This window comes from Ranitomeya variabilis, chromosome 4 (assembly GCF_051348905.1).
Source record: "Ranitomeya variabilis isolate aRanVar5 chromosome 4, aRanVar5.hap1, whole genome shotgun sequence".
Taxonomy (NCBI): Eukaryota; Metazoa; Chordata; class Amphibia; order Anura; family Dendrobatidae; genus Ranitomeya; species Ranitomeya variabilis.
Window position 1 is genome coordinate 56,508,902 of NC_135235.1, and position 20,707 is coordinate 56,529,608.

A 20,707-nucleotide genomic window follows, 5' to 3' on the forward strand; every position below is an offset into this window, starting at 1 on the left:
TACCGTGCCCATTCTTGTGTAGGCAGCTGGTACTGTCTGCAGGCTTTCTCAAAGGCCCGCAGAAAAGTGTCCAAGTCCCCATCCTTTTCCATAACAGGAAAGTGGTCGGGCCGGGGCTTTGGTGTCTGAGCGCTGCTGGGCTCACGACTTGACTGGGATGACCCCTGCATTTGCAGTCGGGCCATCTGCAGCTGGTGCTCCCGCTGCGCTTGGGCCTCTCGCTCGGCTCTCTCTGCCTCTCGCTGGGCCTCTGGCTCGGCTCGCTCCTGGTATTGCTGGATCAGCTGCAGGCGTCTCTCTAGGTCATCTGCGGAGCATTGTTGCAGAGCCAGCTGCAGGAGGAGGTCTGCGCCTCCCTGGTTGCCAGTAGGGCCCGTATTCGGTGGTTGTACCTCTGCTGCAGCACCATGCTCGCTTGTGCCGGCTTCTGCGGCCTCTGGGCTCTGTGGCCTGGCTTGGTCTGCTTCAAATTGCACCAGTTCAGTGACCATTTGAGTCTTGGTCTTGTTCTGGGGGTTTAGGCCATGGTACATGCATATCCCAGCAAGAGTGTCTTTCTTCTGCTGGGTGTACCAGGCTTCTCCTTTCGTTGCCATGGTTGCCAAATAAAAGATAGAATAGAAAAACGAAGAGAAAGGGAAGGGATAATTACCAGTACACAATTGTCTCACAACTAATAAACACTGAGTTCGTTCTCCAAACTTATTTGCGCAGAGTTCTCACAAGAACTTTCTGCAAGTTTTTAGTGAGAGGAATGATTGCTCAAACCAACTCACTAATGCTCTAATATCCCACCGCCTTGCCACCAATTTGTCACGATTCACACCGTGACTGTCACCAATTGTCAAGATCCCTTAGCCGCTGCCTACAATATGTCACGGATTGGGGTGACTTTAGACCAGCAGACGGCTATCACATGTGCAGGGGGCTTATCCTAGTTATCCCTCCACTGCCACAATGTGATGGAAAAAAAAACACACACGAGGCTATTGACCTCTTAGTTTACAGCAGGGGCTTATTTTAGGTATCCCACTGCTCTTCAGTATACCATGAACTGCAGGGATTTGTGTCTATCCCGCTTACAGTTCCACTTAACACTTGCAGCTCTCTGGCGCCCCCCTTACTCTCAGGTCAGATTAGGTACTGCACCTGGGGTAATTAGTCGCCAGAAAGGCTGCCTGCTATGTACTGGCTATTGGGCGCACTGCAGCGATGCGATAACTACTCCCACTCAGGCAGGAACAATAATTATCAAGCCGCAGTCGCTACAGTGACCCCCCAAAAAAGCCGGCACATGGTAAGCTGCCACCAGCGCCGATTAAACGGGTTCGGCTGCTAACCCAAAACAGTAGCGTAATTCCCTTCAGAGACAGGGTACGGTTTAGGGCAGGAAGAACGAACTAGTATTAAATATGATACCCCATGAATGATTTTTAGGCAGTGTTTATAAAATATTTCACAAAGATGGAACAAATGAGACAATTGCAAATATGTACAAGGTAATTATAAAAATAAAAGGATTAAATGAAGAAAAGGTAACACTCACATATTCTCAGATCATTGCATTGCAGGCAACAGGCTAGGAGCTTTCCATCTATCCCAGTGCATTGGCACTCGCAGTCTGGTCGCTTCAGGTAAAAACTCACAACTCCCCCCCTGGAAACCTGCCAGCAACTTTATAACCTACAGCCTGTGACCTCACAGAAAGGGCTGGTTTTTCCAACCCCTCCTACTTCTTCAGTATTGCTCACTGGGCATTAAATATATCTGATGCCCGTAACTTCGCTACAGAACATAAAATAATCGCACCCTACCCATCGTTCATCTCATAGTATCGTGGGCATTCCGATGAGATCAAATATGTCCTATTTGTCACGCACACTGACAGAGAAATCCCTACCTCTGTACCAGATGGAGCTACAAGCCTGTGATTAGAGTGATGCGTAGATCCTCCGAGTGTGATTATGACGATATATTTTGGTGTTCGTAACTTAACCGGTTTGCATAATATCTTCCAAAAACAGAACAAAAGACTTTCATTTTCTGGAAGGTTCTAATCTAGTTAAAGCTGGGCACTTTCCCCCCACAAGAAATACTGGTCGTAAATACCTTTCGTCAATAAAACTCCCCCACAAGGCAAGCTCTTCTACACAGTTAGAAACACAGGGAAGGAAAGAGAACCAGAGAGAAGGGGGGTTTCTTAGCCCACATCCTGGGCTGACAAGAGAAACTAAACTTATATGATATTTCATACCATATCATGACAGTGTTGGTTACAAACACTTACTCTTTTTATGAGGCTGTATAGGTTGCACCTGTGGTGTTTCAATGTGGGGTTAATAGTTTCTCTTTCCACAGTGTAGTGAACCAATACTGGAAGGCAAAGTGTGTAAAACCTCGGTATATTGTTTATATTGTACACACAAAGTATCAAGGGTATTAGCTGGGTGCACTTACTCCTTATATAAGGTTGTACAGTTTACACTTGGGATGTTCTTATGTGAGGTTTTGGTATTTGTCTTTCCAAGATAGCCCTGACGAAGAGGGGAGTTACCTCTCGAAACTAGTTGGCAGCTTGTCTCTCTCGCGCACCCGTCCCTGCTTTCTGTGACATCACACTAGCTCTGCCCCATCTCGGCACCGCATCCTCAGCGTTGCTTCCGGCCGGGGCACACGAGGCACTGGTACCTCCTCACCACTCGCCGGTACGTTCTCGTCCAGGAACCGCGGCCTCTGGCACGCACACCGGACTCTAACCCTCCCAGCTCAGCGGGTTACTTTATCGGCACCGTATCCAGTGGACTACCTTGCCTACCTCACCGCGGGTACCTTCATAAGCAAACATATGGTGAGTGCCAACTAATTCCTATTTAAGGTACCGTCACATTAAGCGACGCTGCAGCGATAGCGACAACGATGCCGATCGCTGCAGCGTCGCTGTTTGATCGCTGGAGAGCTGTCACACAGACCGCTCTCCAGCGACCAACGATGCCGAGGTCCCCGGGTAACCAGGGTAAACATCGGGTTGCTAAGCGCAGGGCCGCGCTTAGTAACCCGATGTTTACCCTGGTTACCAGCGTAAAAGTAAAAAAAACAAACAGTACATGCTCACCTGCACGTCCCCCGGCGTCTGCTTCCTGACACTGACTGAGCTCCGGCCCTAACAGCACAGCGGTGACGTCACCGCTGTGCTTTCACTTTCACTTTAGGGCCGGATCTCAGTCAGAGCAGGAAGCAGACGCTGGGGGACGCGCAGGTGAGCATGTACTGTTTGTTTTTTTTACTTTTACGCTGGTAACCAGGGTAAACATCGGGTTACTAAGCGCGGCCCTGCGCTTAGTAACCCGATGTTTACCCTGGTTACCAGTGTAAAACATCGCTGGTATCGTTGCTTTTGGTGTCAAACACAATGATACACGGCGATCGGACGACCAAATAAAGTTCTGGACTTTATTCAGCGACCAGCGACATCACAGCAGGATCCTGATCGCTGCTGCGTGTCAAACTAAACGATATCGCTAGCGAGGACGCTGCAACGTCACGGATCGCTAGCGATATCGTTTAGCGTGACGGTACCTTTATACCACTGCAATTATTGTGGCCAGTAACTTCCTACTATTCTAGTGTATTGCTTGCAAATCACTTTATTCTCTACTTTGTTTACTCACCAGCATCAGTTTACCACACTGTGGAAAGACAAATACCAAAACCTCACATAAGAACATCCCAAGTGTAAACTGTACAACCTTATATAAGGAGTAAGTGCACCCAGCTAATACCCTTGATACTTTGTGTGTACAATATAAACAATATACCGAGGTTTTACACACTTTGCCTTCCAGTATCAGTTCACTACACTGTGGAAAGAGAAACTATTAACCCCACATTGAAACACCACAGGTGCAACCTATACAGCCTCATAAAAAGAGTAAGTGTTTGTAACCAACACCTTTTTTTTTTTTTTTTTTTTGTAAGGTCCAAATCAAATAATATATCACTCTGCTTCACACTTTACCTTTCAGCAAACCACTGTAACCAGGTGTAACCCTTCAATCACCAGGGACCCCAGACAACATAGTAATAGCCATATCAAAAGTAAGTACATTGATATTCCAGTTTCGGTTTAGCGCGGTGGTTAATAGTATTATTAATCAACTGTTTGATGTTGATTATGGGTCAGATCTGCTAAAAAAGTCTTATAAGAAAACTGCGTGAATGTACCCTAATATTAGGTATAGCAATAAGGGGTGTTTTCTTGTACTTTTCAGCTGCAAATCTTTGTTAAAAGACATATCAGAAAACAAAGATGGATCTGTGTGTTTTGCCCAGATTTCCATCCTGAAAACAAGCCAAACAATTGACAAGATGCTTTTTCGAACACGCCTTGAAAAATGCATGTACAGTATAAGCACAACTATAGGCACGTTTTCTCGATCATATGAATGGGAAGTTGGTTATTTGAAGTGCATTTACGGTATTTTTTAATGTGAATTCTGGCACACAATTAGTGCCAAAAACTGCATGAAAAAAATTAATATGAACATACTCTTAGACATATCAACATATTAAAGCACAGAATAAAAAGAGAAGCAAGGTAAACCATATTTATTTCTCAGTACCTTAGTTTTATCAAACAGAGCGTGGTTATCCAGCATCATCTTTTTCTCCTGGGTCGCATATCTCCGTAAATCTCGCTCAAACTGCTGTTAAGGAAAAACAAAGAATACATTTCATTTTTCTTAAAGCATTTGTATTGCTTATCAACGGCGGTAATATGATGAGTTCCCAGCAAACAAATGTCACTGAGTATACAATTTCTCCTATCCCAATATTGGGATGGGCGTATTAGGAAAGCATTTTTGATTATAGATGGGCATATAAAATCGGCTTAAATACCTGATAAACTGTCTGAGCTCTGTATTAAAAATAATTGGCCTGCGAGGATTATCACTTGACAAGACCATGCGCCTCTTCACTCTTAATTTAGAACATTAAAGAGCAGCAATCTGAGGGGAACTGCAGTTATTTCATGCATTTTAATCCCATCTCATATCTACTTTATGCGTTTCCTACAAGGCTTAGAAATAAATGAGAATGAATGAGCGATGCTATTACTTGGCCAAATAAATATTTTTTCATTACGGGCTATTCATTTGCATGGAAATTTCAATATTTAAAAGAGAAGTTGTACTTGCAGAGTTTTTCTTTTTTACAAACATTGGAAAGAAAACATTTAAAGGGGCTGTCCCCTTATTGGGAGATTTTTTATTATTTAAATGCATGTATTTTGGGCTACAGAACATAAAAGGGCATTCCCCAATGTTACCAAGTTGGAAGTTACAATTGTGCGAAATGTCTTGTATGTTAAGGCATTATTATTTCCATTCACTAGGACTAAAGGTACCGTCACACTAAACTACTTACCAACGATCACGACCAGCGATCGTGATCGTTGGTAAGTCGTTGTGTGGTCGCTGGGGAGCTGTCACACAGACAGCTCTCTCCAGAGACCAACGATCAGGGGAACGACTTCGGCATCATTGAAACTGTCTTCAACGATGCCGAAGTCCCCCTGCAGCACCCGGGTAACCAGGGTAAACATCGGGTTACTAAGTGCAGGGCCGCGCTTAGTAACCCGATATTTACCCTGGTTACCATTGTAAAAGTAAAAAAAAACAGTACATACTCACCTTCTGAAGTCTGTCACGTCCCCCGGCGTCCACGCGCTGCTGCAGAGAGCTTTCCCTGCACTGAATGTGTCAGCGGCGCCGGCAGTAACAGCGGTGACGTCACCGCTGTGCTCTGCTTACGGCTGGCGCTGACACAGTGCAGGGAAAGCTCTCTGCAGCACCGCGTGGATGCCGGGGGAGGTGACAGACTTCAGAAGGTGAGTATGTGTTAGAATCAGGCTTCACTCAGATGTCGTCCGAGTGCAGTCTGTTACGCCGAAGGGGACGGAAACAAAGAGTGGACCCACTGGACAGTGGCACCGAACCTCCCCTGAGCGAGCACTCCAGAGTGGAACCAACCCCTATACAGGGACTGTTAGAAGGCAGGCACAGGGAAAACTAGTACCACGGAGGCCAGGACCAGGGATCGGCTCCAGGAAAGGAAACAGGGAGAAAAATGGGGAAAAACAGAAAGGGAAGAAGGTGAAGGAGGGGAACCTGGGTGAGAAGTAAAGGAGCTGAGGATCGGACTGAGGAAAGGGAAAACACAGGAACTGCGGAACACGGGAGCAGGAACTGAAAGAGAAAAAAGGAGAACATGAGGTTAAACAACACAGGGCTGGCAAGGCACAAGACTGGGAATGCACAGGACTGGTAAAGCACAGAAAACTATGCGGACTAACTAAAGCAGGAAAACACAATAATCAGGCGCCTCCACAAAGGGAGGAGGGCCAGAAATACCTGAGACCAGACACTGATTGGCAGGAAGTACTTCCGGGTCAGGTCATGGAGGGATAGAAGAGCAGAGGGAGCGCGCACAGTCAGAACCTACTGCGCCTGCGCAACCCACAGGTGCGTGCAGCTGAGTGCAGGGAGGACACGCGCCGGGATGCAAGCACCGAACCCCGGAGTGAGGAGGACGCAGCAAGGACATCAGCTGACCTGGACTCGGCAGCAGCAGGGGAAGCGCCAGGAACAGGAGCCGAGGTAACAGTATGTACTGGGTTTTTTTTACTTTTACAATGGTAACCAGGGTAAATATTGGGTTACTAAGCGCGGCCCTGCACTTAGTAACCCGATGTTTACCCTGGTTACAAGTGAACACATCGCTGGATAGGTGTCACACACACCGATCCAGCGATGACAGCGGGTGATCAGCAACGAAATAAAGTTCTGGACTTCTAGCTCTGACCAGCGATATCACAGCGGGATCCAGATCGCTGCTGCATGTCAAACACAATGAGATCGCTATACAGGACGCTGCAACGTCACGGATCGTCATCGTTCTCGCTGCAAAGTCGCTTAGTGTGAAGGTACCTTAAAAGTTCTAGGCCATTTCCCCCAAAAAAATCCATAGCATTACCAAAGCCAGACACGTGCACCAGATGCCAGATAGCATGATGATTACTCTAAAGAACTTGCTTCCTCTTCTCCAGAATCTAGAGATGGCTGTTTTATCTGATGCTTGACATTGTGCTTGCATGCAGCTGCTCAGCCATAAAGGCACCCAATGTTTTGTGCTGATGTTAACACCATGGAATCAGCAGAGCTTTGGTGACTTTTCTGCAATCTGGTCCTCAGCACTCGGTAACCCCACTCTATTACTGTACTTTACATGATGTCTACTTCATGGCTGAGTTGCTGCGGTTCCTTCTACTCAATAATATCACTCACAGTTGGGTCATACAATATTTAAGAGGGAAAAGATGTCATGATCCAGTTGCTCCTATTACAGGATCAGGTGAGAGTCCAGTGAGCTCATTGCCACCAGCCACCTTATACAATTATTAGTAAAGGCAGATGGCATGGCACAGGGCCGATGTTATACAACTGTGCTGCTGGACTGAATGAAAAAGCTGAATTTAACAATAATCAGGTGTGTGCACCATAACTTTTGTTTATACAGTGTTTGGATGGTCTAGGATGATAAAGGAGTTAATATCAATATCCATTATCCATGGCGATCTAGCATAGATATGGGTAGTGTGAAGCAGTGAGGGGAATCATATATGAGGGTCTTTATATGTCCCCCTGGATGTGCATACAAACATACTGAGCCTGCTGGATGGCGATAAAATTACAGCAAAAGTTGTGGTTGCAACACAAAATAAAAGTGTGTGGACTTGGTTAAAGGGAACCTATCACCCCGTTTTTTTCGGTATGAGATAAAAATACTGTTAAATAGGGCCTGAGCTGTGCATTACAATAGTGTAGTTTGTGGACCCCGATTCCCCACCTATGCTGCCGAAATACGTTACCAAAGTAGTCATTTTCGCCTGTCAATCAGGCTGGTCTGGTCGGATGGGCGTGGCTTCTTCCCCCAGATATTGCGTAGTTTTCCGTTGGTGGCGTAGTGGTGTGCGCATGTCCAACGTCCCCAATCCTGCACGGGGGGGTGAAAATAGCAGCGATGTCCGTTATTCCATTGGTGGTCGGTGGGCGCGGCCATCTTCCTTTGGCCGCGCGTGCGCAGAAGCGGCGCTCTGCTGGCCGCGGCTTCAGGAAAATGGCCGCGGGATGCCGCGCGTGCGCAGATGGAGATCGCGGCGGCCATTTTCCTGAAGCCGCGGCCAGCAGAGCGCCGCTTCTGCGCACGCGCGGCCAAAGGAAGATGGCCGCGCCCACCGACCACCAATGGAATAACGGACATCGCTGCTATTTTCACCCCCCCCGTGCAGGATTGGGGACGTTGGACATGCGCACACCACTACGCCACCAACGGAAAACTACGCAATATCTGGGGGAAGAAGCCACGCCCATCCGACCTGACCAGCCTGATTGACAGGCGAAAATGACTACTTTGGTAACGTATTTCGGCAGCATAGGTGGGGAATCGGGGTCCACAAACTACACTATTGTAATGCACAGCTCAGGCCATATTTAACAGTATTTTTATCTCATACCGAAAAAAACGGGGTGATAGGTTCCCTTTAAGCTATTTGACCAAGTTTGATTTAGGAAAACCTGACATGGGTACTTTTTTTTGGAGAGATCTATAGGAAGGAAGTGGGATGAATCTCTCCCTCCAGTCTAGGTCTTGGAAGTGGCCCAGGACCACGATTTCCTTTTATTTTATACTTTCAGGTGAGGGTTGGTTGTTTTAGTTTTAGTTTGCCTGCAGCAGAGTAAAGGTACCTTCACACTGAACGATATCGCTAGCGATCTGTGACGTTGCAGCGTCCTGGCTAGCGATATCATTGAGTTTGACACGCAGCAGCGATCAGGATCCTGCTGTGCCATCGTTGGTCGGAGCAGAAAGTCCAGAACTTTATTTCGTCGCTGGACTCCCGCAGACATTGCTAAATCGGTGTGTGTGACGCCGATTCAGCGATGTCTTCACTGGTAACCAGGGTAAACATCGGGTTACTAAGCGCAGGGCCGCGCTTAGTAACCCGATGTTTACCCTGGTTACCAGTGTAAATGTAAAAAAAAAAAAAAACACTACATACTTACATTCCGGTGTCTGTCCCCCGGCGCTGTGCTTTCCTGCACTGTCAGCGCCGGCCAGCTGTAAAGCAGATCACAGCGGTGAAGTCACCGCTCTGCTTTCCGGCCGGCGCTCACAGTCAGTGCAGGAAAGCACAGCGCCGGGGGACAGACACCGGAATGTAAGTATGTAGTGTTTGTTTTTTTTTACATTAGCACTGGTAACCAGGGTAAACATCGGGTTACTAAGCGCGGCCCTGCGCTTAGTAACCTGATGTTTACCCTGGTTACCCGGGGACCGGTATCGTTGGTCGCTGGAGAGCTGTCTGTGTGACAGCTCTCCAGCGACCACACAACGACGAAACAGCGATGCTGCAGCGATCGGCATCATTGTCTAGATCGCTGCAGCATCGCTAAATGTGACGGTACCTTAAGAGATCCTCACTGACCATAATACTTTACATTTGAGTAAGAGATCCTCACTGACCATAATACTTTACATTTGAGTAAGAGATCCTCACTGACCATAATACTTTACATTTGAGAGGATTGAGAGACTTACCCAGTGACTCTGGAGATGGAAAATGACTCTTTCATACAAACTGTATTCCATTGGGAATCGCTGATCTTTGATGACCCAAGTATTGGCAACCATTGTACAAGATATGATAATCCATAAGATGTCATAAGTGTAAAATACGATGCCCAGTGGGCACCACAATTTAAAAATTCCATTGAAAATCTGGAGCGAGTTTAGAGAAGAGCTACCAGGATAGTGAGCGGACTGCAAACTGTGTCCTACGATGAACGGTTAAAGGATCTGGGAATGTTTAGCTTGCAAAAAAGAAGGCTAAGAAGAGACTTAGCCTTGATCATTATTCTCATTTACACACAGAAACACAAGTAGCAATGGAATGAAACTGAAAGGGAGAAGATACAGATTAGATATTAGAAAAAACTTTTTGACAGCGAGGGTGATCAATGAGTGGAACAGGCTGCCACGAGAAGTAGTGATTTCTCCTTCAATGGAAGTCTTCAAACAGAGGCTCGTCAGACATCTGTCTGAAATGGTTTAGTGACTCCTGCATTGAGCAGAGGGTTGGACACGAGAACCCTGGAGGTCCCTTTTAACTCTAACATTCTAGGATTCTATGATTATTAAGGGGAAGCCCGCACCGCAAAGCAAAATGACATGAGTCCACACTCTGATGCTTCAGCAGAGTGGCAAATGGTGATGGGCAAGCTTTTGCATTTTGCAAACTGCGAATCGGATCTCACAATGTTTTAATTCTCATGAAACTATGAATTCCAGAAAACTCGACTTGCACTTGATCCTCCACAAATCAATCCACTTATCTCTAATCTTTATACAGAATATTAAAAGAGGCAGCGCACCATTATCCACCCATCTTTCCCAGACTGGTTTTAATTATTACAAACAGATAAACTTACCAGCACATCCCAATGAGTGTGAACAGGTGCCAGGTAACACAACAATTCTAAGAAAATGCAAAGCTGCACTCTGGATTGTTTAGAATGGTAAATCTAGAAAATTGGAACTGCATTACCACCATAGAAAATAGGTAAGTGCTATATTATATACATATGGAATTTCAGAAAATTGGTACTGCAATATTGCTATAGGAAAATTTACAGTAAAAAGAAGATACTTAGCACATAAATTGGCCAATGTATATGAGCCCAACTGCCTCATCTCCTGAGATCTTGGTGCCAAGATCTCCATCTGCACATGCGCAGCCCGAGTCCACCGCATAGCAAACCATGTAAGTGTGGGGGCTCTGGGCTTTCACAAAATGTCGGCAGAGACCCCGCACATTGGAACACCATCAGCGGTGCAAATCTGAACACCACCTCTTCCCAGCCTGCAGCTTGCAGCAACACTCCACTTTTGCCTCCTCCAGCAGCGACCTTGGGACCTGCTCCACTGTGGCTGGGAAGGTATATCCGCATTATAAGACGCACCCCCATCATCCCCCAATTTTGGGGGAAAAATGTGTCTTATAATCCGAAAAATACGGTAATTATTCATAAAAATGTAATTATTCATAAACTATGTTTAGAAATGATTTTGCATTTGCATTTTTATAGTATTATCTACCTTCTGTACAATGTTATTCAGGGCCCCAGAATATATACACTCACCGGCCACTTTATTAGGTACACCATGCTAGTAACGGGTTGGACCCCCTTTTGCCTTCAGAACTGCCTCAATTCTTCGTGGCATAGATTCAACAAGGTGCTGGAAGCATTCCTCAGAGATTTTGGTCCATATTGACATGATGGCATCACACAGTTGCCGCAGATTTGTCGGCTGCACATCCCAAAGATGCTCCATACAAGGCAGGATGGATCCATGCTTTCATGTTGTTTACGCCAAATTCTGACCCTACCATCCGAATGTCGCAGCAGAAATCGAGACTCATCAGACCAAGCAACGTTTTTCCAATCTTCTACTGTCCAATTTCGATGAGCTTGTACAAATTGTAGACTCAGTTTCCTGTTCTTAGCTGAAAGGAGTGGTACCCGGTGTGGTCTTCTGCTGCTGTAGCCCATCTGCCTCAAAGTTCGACGCACTGTGCGTTCAGAGATGCTCTTAGGCCTACCTTGGTTGTAACGGGTGGCGATTTGAGTCACTGTTGCCTTTCTATCAGCTCGAACCAGTCTGCCCATTCTCCTCTGACCTCTGGCATCAACAAGGCATTTCCGCCCACAGAACTGCCGCTCACTGGATTTTTTTTCTTTTTCGGACCATTCTCTGTAAACCCTAGAGATGGTTGTGCGTGAAAATCCCAGTAGATCAGCAGTTTCTGAAATACTCAGACCAGCCCTTCTGGCACAAACAACCATGCCACGTTCAAAGGCACTCAAATCACCTTTCTTCCCCATACTGATGCTCGGTTTGAACTGCAGGAGATTGTCTTGACCATGTCTACATGCCTAAATGCACTGAGTTGCCGCCATGTGATTGGCTGATTAGAAATTAAGTGTTAACAAGAAGTTGGACAGGTGTACCTAATAAAGTGGCCAGTGAGTGTGTATATATATATATATATATATATATATATATATATATATATTGTAGGGATTCAGCTGTCTGCTAACAGTTTGGATATACAGTACACTGGCATAGAGTTTTCAGGGTTTTTATATCAAAACAGCATAAAGTTTATTGTCCATCATATACATTACAGCTCCAAAACGTAAACAGCTTTTCTCCAATACAAATGCATAACATAAACAGTCCTTTCTTCAGGCACAATGAAACAATGCAAATGTATCAGCCTAATCAGTCTCTGTATTCCGGGCTGTAGCAGCTCAAGCAGTTATAAACGCATTCACCAGACAAACACACCTCTATTCAGCTCAACCACAACTCAATATAGGGACGACCTTTTCCACCCAAACCCTTTTGATTGTCCCTAAATCCAAGACCCAAAATCCAGTTTAAATGAAAACTCTCTCAGTAACCTAATATAATTGGCACAGACTTTACATTACCAAGACCAACCCCCTCGATGACACATATCTGCCATCCAAGACCTTATCTCTTGTTTTCTTATAATATAATATATATATATATATATATATATTTACAATTTTCTCTAAAATCAAGTGCTAAATAGTAGAAATTACCCACTTGTATTGCAAACACATAGCAATAAATGAAATAATAACAAAAACATGTACTTTGTTCATAAAATAATTTAATTTGGCCAATAAAAGTAAGAAAAATGATAAAGACGAAAGCATCCATTGAAGATTTGTGTTTGAAGGTGAAAACCCCATTTAAAATGCAATTAATTAGTGGAATATTATAACCTCTTGATATGAAGGAGTCAGAGGATTGTAGATTCCTGTAGGCAGTTCAGGGAGCAGAACTATTGTAGATGATAATGATGGATGGTGTGTCACGGAGGCAGGGAAATAACTGCAAGACAATGAATTAATGTTTGCTAAGGGAAAATTAAACTTCCGTGATGAAAGTAATTATGAAGTTTGTGATAATGGTGACGGGTATAAGGTATAATGATTATGCTGCTATTTGCAAAATGGACTTTCTACAGCAATTCAAGTAGCACAAGATGAGGATTAGGAGACTTTGATGGTATAAGCAAAAGGAAACTCTTGGGCCCTAATGCAAAATCTGTAACAAAGAGTTAACAACAGCTGACATGTCGGATCTAAACATACATATGTGGGTGGGTCCAAACCGGAATCGATTCATCAGAAAAAAGAGCAACTCCTTACATTATATAGTCCTACAAAAACAATGGAGTGATATGCCCTAGGCAATAAAGTGAGATGAGAAGCAGTACCATCAATGATGTATAAAGAATTATTTATTGAAAAACTCACATAAAATTAAAGGGTGTGTACCCTGAAGACAATACAAGATGGGTATAAAAGGGGAAAAACCTGTCAGCACATGCCATCACACAAATCTCATTGCAAAATTATATAGCAGCACAGAGCACAATACAAATAGCACATGTATGTCAAAGTAACGGCTACATGTAACAAACAAGGATACAGAGATTACACGTGGGATGTTGGTGTACGCTAAAACAGAAATAAATCTGCATAGTCCTGAGTATAAAGTGCCGCTTATAATGCAGTGATGTATTATTGCTTACCTATGTGAGAGAGAACAGGTGACTGACTGTGTTAGCCGTAGCCCCGACGCGCGTTTCGCATGATGGGCTTCCTCAGGTAACAAAGGCAACAAATATAGTACATTTTTTCTGGCATTGGCTCTCCAAAATGGATCAGAGGGACCTTACCCTATAGAGCCTGGTTCTGACTGCAAACACTGCACCTTCTATATATAAATCACTGAGTGTAAATTTAGTCAGCAGTAGGGACTTGTTTATTTGGCCTTAAAGAGGTTAAATGCCCATACCAAAAGACACAATGCAGTGCTTATGCTGGAGTATACAACAGCTGTAGGCATATTCTGAGGGACTATCTTGTGCCCACAGTAGAAGTCGCTGTGTTTAATCCTTCATAACCTTAAGAATTTTCATTTTTGCATTTTAATTTTTTGCTCCCTTTCTTCCCAGAGCCATAACTTTTTTTTATTTTTTCATCAATATGGCTGGGTGCAGGCTTTTTTTCTTGCAGAACGAGTTGTACTTTTAAACGACACCATTGATTTTATCATATAGTGTGTCAGAAAAGATAGCAGATCAGCAATGACAACCACAGGGGTCTCCTGTCAACCCATCCACACCTCACGATCATGTGACAGGAGCGCGAGTTAAATGCCGTTATCAGAGATTGACAGCGGCATTTAACATGTTACCAGCTGAGAGTGGATCGTGATTCCACCTGCGGCTGTTAGGGGCACATGACAGCTCATCAGATCATCTGTCATGTGCTTGAAAACATGAGGACTCAGCGCCAGAGCCCGTATCAAATGCCGGGACATGACCTATGATGTACCTATACGTCGTAGGATGTGAAGTGGTTAAGGAATTATTTCATGTTCTCACTCAGGTGGCAATGTTCCTCTGCCTCCTGCCTTCCTGCTAGCTGGGGGGAGGGTGTGCCCCTGAAGTTTGAAGGTTGAGGTGGCAGTATAGCCTAGAAGTTGGCAAGAACTAGCCACTCACCGATGCTGAAAGCAGCAGCAGGATTGAAGGACCAAAGGGGCACTGAAGCTGGTCATATCCACCAATCTCGCCATCTCCAGAGTGACGCTTGTAAGTTTTATAGCAAACAGTTTCCAACCTCTGCTACTGGTCTCAGAAACTGGTCATGTCTGAGGTGGCCGGTAACAGTAGCAATGAGCAGAAAACTATAGGGTTTAAAATCCTGCTGTTTTTGAGAACAGAGGATTTGTAATAAGGTGGTAAATTGGAAAGTTGTTTTTACAAGCACTTTCCAATTTGATCCATTTAATAAGCCGAGAGAATCTTTTTTAACATCATCTGATCAATATCGTTACATCATAATACTGCTTTTTCCAATGTGAGATACTGTCTAAGGACATGTGTCTTACTGAATAAGTATCTGTGTCACCTCCATTTACTGTGATTATTGGTTGCATATATTGAGATATATCACCAATTTTTGTGATATACAAAAAAGGGAACAAAATAATCCATGGGTCAATTTGGGTCAACTAGTTCCAGACTTTAAGCTTCTGCACAGTCTTCACTTTAATTCTGTACTGATATTCTAAAAGTTAAAGGCAGAGTAAGTTGCTTGCATGAAATTCTAAAAACTCTTGGAGCAGGGATTTGGCAGTCAGATGCAACCAGACTCCCCATAGAGAAGGCAGAGAGGGTTTATTACTATCCCTACCTCCATGATCAATGTATAAACAATGCTTAAAAGAGCTGAGTATAGGAGAGAGCAGGAGACCCAGTATAGGAGTGACTGGGTATAGGAGTGTCCTCCAGATACCTAGTCAGCCCTACTCTGCAGGTAGGAGATTGAAATTCCACTGTAACTTGGGCTAATGCACCATCCTATCATAAAATCATAAAAAAAGAATGTTTTAAAATGTTAAAATGCCATCCCCCACCCCCCAAAAAAAATGTATGTATTTAGAGCCCCTACAGTGTGAGAAATAGCAAAAATACAAAAAAAATGATTAACTTAAAAAAGAAGTGTCACTTCCATTCTGTATCATTCTTTCTAGCCCTGCCTCCGTTAAAAAAAATATCCAATGTATACAAATAATTTCAAAGTAAAGGGAAACACAATTTTTGGGTTCTCCTTTTTGGTCATAAAAAAGTAAAACAAAAATAAAAAGGGCGAAAATATAGACACATATTTCCATTATTTATTTTTTTTTGCTTTTTCCCTCGATATCAGCAAAATAAATAAAATTAAGCCACATACAGCACAGACCAAAAGTTTGGACACACCTTCTCATTTAAAGATTTTTCTGTATTTTCATGACTATGAAAATTGTACATTCACACTGAAGGCATCAGAACTATGATTTAACACATGTGGAATTATATACTTAACAAAAAAGTGTGAAACAACTGAAATTATGTCTTATATTCTAGGTTCTTCAAAGTAGCCACCTTTTGCTTTGATGACTGCTTTTCTCACTCTTGGCATTCTCTTGATGAGCTTCAAGAGGTAGTCACCGGGAATGGTTTTCAGTTCACAGGTGTGCCCTGTCAGGTTTAATTAATAAGTGGGATTTCTTGCCTTATAGATGGCGTTGGGACCATCAGTTGTGTTGAGCAGAAGTCTGGTGGATACACAGCTGATAGTCCTACTGAATAGACTGTTAGAATTTGTATTATGGCAAGAAAAACGAGTGGCCATCATTACTTTAAGAAATGAAGGTCAGTCAGTCCGAAAAAATGGGAAAACTTTGAAAGTGTCCCCAAGTGCAGTTGCAAAAACCATCAAGCGCTACAAAGAAACTGGCTCACATGAGGACTGCCCCAGGAAAGGAAGACCAAGAGTCACCTCTGCTTCTGAGGATAAGTTTATCCGAGTCACCAGCCTCAGAAATCACAGGTTAACAGCAGCACAAATTAGAGACCAGGTCAATGCCACATAGAGTTCTAGCAGCAGACACATCTCTACAACCACTGTTAAGAGGAGACTTTGTGCAGCAGGCCTTCATGGTAAAATAGCTGCTAGGAAACCACTGCTAAGGACAAACAACAAGCAGAAGACACTTGTTTGAGCTAAAGAACACAAGGAATGGACATTAGACCAGTGGAAATCTGTGTTTTGGCCTGATGAGTCAAAATTTGAGATCTTTGGTTCCAACCGCCGTGTCTTTGTGCGACGCAGAAAAGGTGAACGGATGAACTCTACATGCCTGGTTCCCACTGTGAAGCATGGAGGAGGAGGTGTGATGGTGTGGGGGTGCTTTGCTGGTGACACTGTTGGGGATTTTTTCAAAATTAAAGGCATACTGAACCAGCATGGCTATCACAGCATCTTGCAGCGGCATGCTATTCCTTCTGGTTTGCGTTTAGTTGGACCATCATTTATTTTTCAACAGGACAATGACCCCAAACACCTCCAGGCTGTGTAAGGGCTATTTGACCAAGAAGGAGAGTGATGGGTGATGGGGTGCTACGCCAGATGACCTGGCCTCCACAGTCACCAGACCTGAACTCAATCGAGATGGTTTGGGGTGAGCTGAACTGCAGAGTGAAGGCAAAAGGGCCAACAAGTGCTAAGCATCTCTGGGAACTCCTTCAAGATTGTTGTAAGACCATTCCCGGTGATCCATCTATAAGGCAAGAAATCCCACTTATTAATTAAACCTGACAGGGCACACCTGTGAACTGAAAACCATTCCCGGTGACTACCTCTTGAAGCTCATCAAGAGAATGCCAAGAGTGAGCAAAGCAGTCATCAAAGCAAAAGGTGGCTACTTTGAAGAACCTAGAATATAAGACATAATTTCAGTTGTTTCACACTTTTTTGTTAAGTATATAATTCCACATGTGTTAATTCATAGTTTTGATGCCTTCAGTGTGAATGTACAATTTTCATAGTCATGAAAATACAGAAAAATCTTTAAATGAGAAGGTGTGTCCAAACTTTTGGTCTGTACTGCATATCTTAAAAAAAAAATAGGGAAGGGAAATATGTTTGGACCACACCCTTGAAAGTCATAAAATTAGAAAAATTCACATTTTCAGTAAATTATTATCTGTGCGTTGGCTTATGTAACCATTCAGACCAGCTGGTCCTTCGTAAAGAGTCCAGAAGTGGTGATGCAGTTCTATAAAATAACTCTGCCTATCTATTTATCTATCTATCTACCTGTCTATGTAACTATCCAAGAAAGAAGAATTGTGCTCAGTAAATGGTATGAATCCTAGGACCTCAAACCTGAATCCTTCTAAATAGTACCAATAACAAAATGTCAACACTCCAATTAGCAATATGATTACGTCTATCATTTTATATGAAGATGTATCAAATTTAAATTAAAGAGATAGATGTACAGTAATTACGAGGTGAGAGATAAATTAGAATTAATGTAGGTGTAAAAGACAAAAAAATAAAAGTAACTGCTAAAGTGATGGGAAAGTGATTAGAATGAATATTCCACTGATTTCTTCTCCTCCTCATGCCCAAAACTATGCAAATAACATTGGAAAATGATTGCAGAGAAGACAATCCCCACTTTGTCCAGCATTCACATATAATATATGTATAATATCCCTTTTCCCGGCTAATGTTAGTTCTGCCTGTCTGCTCTACTCTAATTACGGAGTGGATTCTGCTTATTACAGCCTGCACCGTTCTGCATCTGTTTAGGGGAGTGTGCGATTCTTTACAAGTGTAGGATTTCTATTTTATGGAGTAAATGATAATAACATTGTGTAAGGCAGCGCTCCCCAGACATATTCCATTTCCTCCTGCAACAACTTACATTTTAATCAGGGTTTCTTGATGGTAATAGAATGGGGGATATACTGATCGCCTCAAAATTGCGTTTCTTAAGCGCTCCTTGTAATAACATTAGACCAAGTGGGTTGCACCAGGTACAACTTAAATGAAGACGTATTTCTTCTACACAGGCAATTTCTCATGTACGAGACATTTCCTTTGACAACTCACTTTACATTTAAAATATTCTAAAGATGAGAAATGAGAAATATAGTTTTCTGAAATTTCTTCACTCTGGGATATGCAAATCCAAAGAGATAAAGGGAGATGAATACTTAAGCACTTATAAATATGGTTAGGCTATAAAAAAAAAAAAAACTATAACACATTTTTTCATGATTTGTGTTGTAAAGCACCACTCCAATGTTTTCTTTTATTTCAGCCCTGGAACGCTGCCACTAATGAGCCACCATCTTCACCTGATCACGGCACTGCCCCGGTCCCAAACCGTTATCTCGTAACCGCAAGTTCCGACTGACTGGAAGTCAGAGGTAAGGGTCACAAACAATCTCTCAATGTAAGTCTGTGAAAGCGTCATTCTGGCCTAAGTTCTCATAGACTTACATTGAGTTGTGACTTACAGCTCTTCCAAGAAACACGCGAGCGATCCGGAAGGTCACAATCTGGAGAAGACTGACTGGAGAGGCGACGATAACAGACGAAGACGGCGGTTGGTGTATATAATTCAAGGGGCAGGGAACTTAGACTAGTGACACCATTCCAGCAGTAAAATTAAAAAGAAAAAGCGCTGGAATGAGGCTTGGAAAGGCTTTTCCAGGATCGGAAATCAAGTACCTTATTTGCTGAAACAGCACCAGAATATTGTGTCTGGTATTGCAGCTCAAACATATAGTCATGAATGGACATTAGCCATAGTATTAGACACAATCCATAACCTTATTACCAATATTTGACCCCCCTGTTAGCATTCATGCATATTGCCATATTCAAAAACATCAACCATAACATATTATAAGTCCTAACCGTACCTCCAAAAATTGTATATTTGAGGCACCTATACATGTATACTCTGAGAATCTATGAAAAAAATGCTCAATCACCTGCCAAATTAGGGAGTTATTCTATTACAGAAGTCTAAGAGGGAAGGTTTCTCCTTGTGGAGAGTGCCAAGCTGCAATAATGAGACTTGAAGTCAATGCAATGCTTCTCTAGGAATATAAATATGTAAATAGCCTCTTCAGAGAATAAAAGAAGACTAGAACTCTAGAGCCATCTATTGGATGTAGCAATCCCAAAAGTTATTATCGATCCTTTACCGAGCGTTACCACGTGACATAGCATAAGAAGCCAAACCAGAAACTTAATTTGCAGACATGTGTGTTGTCGTATTTACTCTTCATCAGTGCAAAGCAGGAGATGTGATTTTTTTTTCTGGATAAGAGGCCTCTGACATAGGTTTTAAGGGGCAACGATTCTCCTTATGGATAATGCCAAGCCGTCTAGTTTGGCTTCTTATCCTAAGTCATGTGGCGAGACTCGTTGAAATTTCATTATCGACTATTAAAATTGGATGGCAGTTGAGTTCTCTTCTCTGAAGAGACTAGTTGCATATTTAAATGACCAGAGTAGCATTGCATGGGAGAGAACTCTCACTTAGCCAAATCAGGGCTCCTGCTTTGCACTGATGAGGGGCAAACACCCAAAAACATGTGTCAGCTAATGAAGTTATCTTGGTTTGGCTTCTTCTTCTTCTAAGTCGTGTGGCAAGGCTTGTTAAAGGATCCATATTGACTTTTAGGATCGCTACTTCCAATAGATGGAACTAGAGTTCCAGTCCTCTTTCTCTCGGTTTAGGTTATTTGCCTACCTTTTGTAGAAGCAATATGCCTTGTCATAGAGGCACCACATGTAGGGCCTTTAGGTATGCATTATGTCTCTATGGAGTGTACAAGAGGCCATATTTCACACTATAATTTTCTGTTTTGATCTATGCAGTGCCTCTGTGCTCTGTTGAGTGGGTAACATACTTCTCTGAAGCACAAATAATTAGTATTCATCAATGTTCTTATGTCTGCACTGTAAGCTGTCCCTCTGGTTGTGATGACACTTAGGTTCGCAGCTGCTGCTGATGCAGACTGCCCAAAGTTAAATGACCAAGAAGCAGACAAGAAATGGACCAGAAAGATGTGAAAACAAACCAGTAGGCCAGGCAAACATTAAACAAAAGGAAAGGGGAAAGG

At 43.3% G+C, this 20,707-nt stretch overlaps 1 protein-coding gene across 1 annotated transcript in view; it reads right to left on the reverse strand.

Moving 5' to 3' along the window:
* The window catches only part of DNTT (DNA nucleotidylexotransferase), a 463,694-nt gene that overhangs the window by 118,591 nt on the left and 324,396 nt on the right, over positions 1-20,707 (reverse strand). The window contains exon 10 of the mRNA XM_077258544.1: positions 4,620-4,703. Within this exon, the coding sequence (XP_077114659.1) occupies positions 4,620-4,703 (84 nt within the window). The remainder of the gene's footprint in view (positions 1-4,619; positions 4,704-20,707) is intronic.